At 62.9% G+C, this 4,186-nt stretch overlaps 1 protein-coding gene across 1 annotated transcript; it reads right to left on the bottom strand.

Annotated features, from left to right (window-relative positions):
• Positions 1–1,150: 1,150 nt before the first annotated feature.
• On the bottom strand, positions 1,151–3,879 carry FOS (Fos proto-oncogene, AP-1 transcription factor subunit). The gene is made up of 4 exons (XM_055716920.1): positions 3,583–3,879; positions 2,911–3,156; positions 2,674–2,781; positions 1,151–2,555 (listed from the first exon to the last, which is right to left on the bottom strand). Exons 1-4 carry the CDS (start codon positions 3,721–3,723, stop codon positions 1,947–1,949), a joined length of 1,104 nt encoding a protein of 367 aa, XP_055572895.1. The 5' UTR covers positions 3,724–3,879; the 3' UTR covers positions 1,151–1,946.
• Positions 3,880–4,186: the final 307 nt, after the last annotated feature.

Here is a 4,186-nt window from a genome sequence, read left to right as displayed (position 1 = left end):
ACAGAGCAAGCCTTGTTGAGCAAGCTGTGAAGCTGCAATACACGCTACTGAGATGAGATACATCCTGTGCGTGTTCTGATTAGGGAAGGGGTGAAGAAAGCAGAGCCTGCTGCAGTGACCAGGAAATGTGGAGTTACACAAACCCAGCCCTGAATGCCAGCCTGCAGAGATTTCCTGAGAATGCTGCATCAAGGTGGCCTTCAGCTGGACACACACGCCCAGCACAGGTGGTGTCTGTGCCTCCACCTTGAGGAAGGAGCTCTCAACAGTGAAAGCCACTCTTGTGGGACTCTTCATGCGCCAGCATTAGGGAAGGAGCAAAGTAGTGCTCTGCACACAGGTGTGACCTGCCCCAGCTGCTGTCCTGCCAGAGAAGCCCATTTCAGTGGGCAAGCAGCAGGAATAATGGAGGGTAGCAGCCCCTCTAAACTGACTCAGGCAAGAGAAGGTATGTTGCATAGACCCCAGGGAAGGAGCACGTTCCCAGAGCACGTGGGCTGGTTGCCCTAACTCATTCAAGGACTGGGCCACCAGCTTTAATAGAAACTGAGAGGCAAAGGAAGGGTCAGCCATTTGCCTTATGCCACTTAGCCCAAAGTCAGAAGAAAGTGCAGGCGCACTTCTCCCCTTGTGGCCAAAAGAAGACGGGCTATAGCTCCTCTTAGAGGTGCTAGACCAAGTCCAGGGGCACCCAGCACCAGGGTGCATGTCCTCTGCTCCCCAGCCAGGAGGAAGCTGGGCTGGTAGGCACATGTGAGCCATTGGGTGGGCCCCAGCCTGGAGGTGGCCTCCCTGAACTCACCTGCCCTTTTTACCTCCTTCCTAGTGAGGGCTCCAGCTTGTCACCAAAAGGCCACACCAGGTGACACACAGGGGAGCAGATCCAGACAGAGCAGATAGGGGAGGCCATGAGGAATGACCCTGCTTGCCCACCAGGAGGGGTGGGAAGGGCACAGCCACAGCCAGTCCTGGTAACACCAGGGCAAGGACAGGTCTGGCCTTAAATATTTAAATATTCACACCCCAACACACCCTGTGCCTCAGGCAGCTAGCACCAGCCTGCTGTTGATACAGGCCAGCCTAAATCAGAGAGCAGGGAACCCCCTCAGGGTCACCAGGGAAGCAATGCAAAAGGTAACACTAGGACAGCTTCAGCAGTCAACTTAAATGCTTTTATTGACAATGTCTCTGAACAATAATAAGCAAACAATGCTTAAGTTTCATCCAAATTCACTTTCCACATGTCAAAAAAGACCTCAAGGTAGAAAAAAATAAAATAAAAATATAAATATCTGAGAATCCATCTTAATAAATAAATTAAAAACACAATAAAAACGTTTTCATGGAAAACTTATGTCAGAACATTCAGACCACCTCAACAATGCATGATCAGTAAAGTTACAATGAACATCAATGTAGAACTACAGTACATGGATATAGCTATTTATCTACCTACTAGAAAATAAAAGAGTCTCTTTCCCCCCATGTAAGATGGGTCATTGCTAAGTCATCAGAACACGATATTGCCAGGAACACAGTAGTTATTGTTAATCAGCTGCACTAGATACGAGTTGAAGATACCCAGCACCAGGTTAAATTCCAATCATTTAAAACCAAGAGATTAATTAGTTAATGCTAGTGATACTAAGGAGGGGAGGGAGTCACCTACCCAGCCATGTGGGACATGCTACAGACTACCAGCTCTCATGGATGGGCCATTGGGGACGAGACAAACTCCATGCGATTTGCTACATCTCTGGAAGAGGTACGATGCCTCGGCGCAGGGCGCTCTGCCAGGCCCCGGGGCACCAGGCCAGACGGGGGGCAGGGGTGGCGGTGGCGGGGCCCTCCCCAGGCCCGGGGAGCCCCATGGGGCACAGCAGCGAGTCCGTGGGGGTGCACAGGCAGGGGAGGGGGCCCGACAGGTCAGTCAATGCTGGAGCCCCTCACAAGGCCAGGAGGGTGGGGGAGCTGAGGGAGTCAGATGAGGGCTCGTTGCTGCTGCTGCCCTTCCGATGCGCAGCAGCGCAGCTGGGGAAGGCGTCTGCCTCGGGGTAGGTGAAGACGAAGGTGGAGGTGTAGGTGCTGGGGCACGGGGTGCAGGTCACCACGGGGGTGCAGAGGGGCTCCAGCTCACTGCTGGGCCCAGCTGCCAGCGACTCCCAGTCCGACGCATAGAAGGAGGAGGCCCCGGGCAGGTCCATGTCAGGCACGGAGCGAGAGGCCTCCCGCGGCCCCGTGGAGAAAAGCAGCTCATCGAAGGGCTCAGCCTTGAGCTCCAGCCCGCTGCTGCCAGTCTCCTTGGGCAGCACGGCCGGCGGTGCCTCGGGCATCAGTGGCAGGGTAAAGGCAGCATCCTCAGCCACGGTGGGGCTGGGGGTGCCCAGGTCCAGCGCAGTGGCAGCTGCCAGCTCCTCGGAGAAGCGCAGCTCCTCAGGCATCTTGCAGGCGGGCCGGTGGGCCGCCAGGATGAACTCCAGCTTCTCCTTCTCCTTCAGCAGGTTAGCTATCTCCGCCTGCAGCGCAGACTTCTCCTCCTCCAGCTGGTCGGTCTCCTGCAGAGGGAGCGAGGCTGTCAGCCAAGGCCGGCATCACCCCCAGCTGGAGTGTGTGTCCCCCTCCTCCTGCCACCCCCCACACACACCCCCGCCCTGCCTGCCGGGCAGCACTTACCGCCTGCAGCGTGTCGGTGAGCTCCCGCCGCCGGTTGCGGCACTTGGCCGCTGCCATCTTGTTCCTTTCCCGGCGGATCCTTCTCTTCTCCTCCTCCTCCGGTGACAGCTGTGGGCAGAGAGAGGCCGCTCAGTCCCGCTGCCAGCCCGGTGACCCCCGGCCGGGGCAGCCCACCGGCCGCATCCCCCCCATATCCCTCCCCCCCCCCCCCCCCCCAACCCCGGTCCTGCCGCTCACCTGCTCGACTTTGCCCCTGCGACCGATGCTTTGCCCGCGGCCGCCCGGCGCCTTCAGCACTGCGGGGCGGGAGTAGGCGGCGGGGACGGGCGCCGACACGCCGTAGGGGTGCCCGCGGCCCTGGGAGGGGGCCACCGAGGAGATGAGGGCGGGCTGCACCAGCCACTGCAGGTCGGGGCTGCTGGAGATGGCAGTCACCGTGGGCACGAAGCTGGCGCTGGAGACGGCCAGGTCGGTGCAGAAGTCCTGCGGGACAGAGGAAGGGGGGGCTGCCGTCAGCGGGGCGCCCGTACCGCTCCCCGCCGCCCCCGGGGCCGCGCCGGCCACGGCGCCGAGCTGCCAGCGCCGGCTCCGCACGAGAGCGGCCTGTTATAAATATCTCTGACGTCCGCGCTGACGCAGACGCTGCTCCGGAGTCTCCTCAATGAACTCGCGTTTTATCAATGAAGCCGCTTTACACACCCGCCGCAGAGCGCGGCCCGGGCCACGGCTCCCCCCGCCCTCCCCGCCGCGGCACTGGGGCCGCTCCCCCCGCCCAGCCCCCGACCCGGGGCAGCCCGCCGGGGGCCTTGCAGTCCCCCCGCGGGCACCGCGCGGCCCGCTCCCGTCCCACCCCAACCCGTCCCCTCCCGCCCCGCGGCGAGGGCGCAGCCGGCGTACCCGGCGCCTCACCTGCGGGTTGACGGGCGAGCCCATGCTGGAGAAGGAGTCGGCCGGGGAAGGGTAGTAGGTGAGGCTGTCCCCGGCCGGGGAAGCGCTGCTGCAGCGGGAGGAGGGCGCCTCGTACTCTCCGGCGAAGCCCTGGTACATCATGTCGGCTCAATATGCGCAAGCCGGCGGTGCGGGGCGATGCGGCGGTGGCGGAGCGCTCGTGGGGAGCAAGCGAAGAGGGGGCCGGCTGCGTGCGTCCCTCTGTCCGGTCCGCGCCGCGCGTCTCTCCGCTCCGCTGCCGGGGCTGCCTCTGCTGCTGGAGTACCGCGCGGCGCCTCCGTTTTATACCCTCCCGCCGACGTCACTGGGGACGCGCCACCCGTGCCCGCGGGTGGGGCCGCCCGCCCCGCGCCCGCCCGACACCGCCCCCGAGGCCGCTCCGCGAGCCGCCCGCCCCCGCCTCCCGGCGAGAGGAACCGCGGCGAGGGGCGGGAGGCGGCCGCCGGGCGGGAGGAGCCCCGCGGGCGGCGCGGCGGGGGAGCGCCGGCGGGGTTCCCCCCCCCGCGCGCAGTGGTACGGCCGGGCTCGGGAACCCACTGACGCAGATATCCTTATATGGGATACA

Source organism: Falco cherrug, chromosome 7 (assembly GCF_023634085.1).
Source record: "Falco cherrug isolate bFalChe1 chromosome 7, bFalChe1.pri, whole genome shotgun sequence".
NCBI classification, from domain to species: domain Eukaryota; kingdom Metazoa; phylum Chordata; class Aves; order Falconiformes; family Falconidae; genus Falco; species Falco cherrug.
Note: the sequence above shows the minus strand (reverse complement) of the source record. Positions and strands in the feature narration are given on the sequence as shown.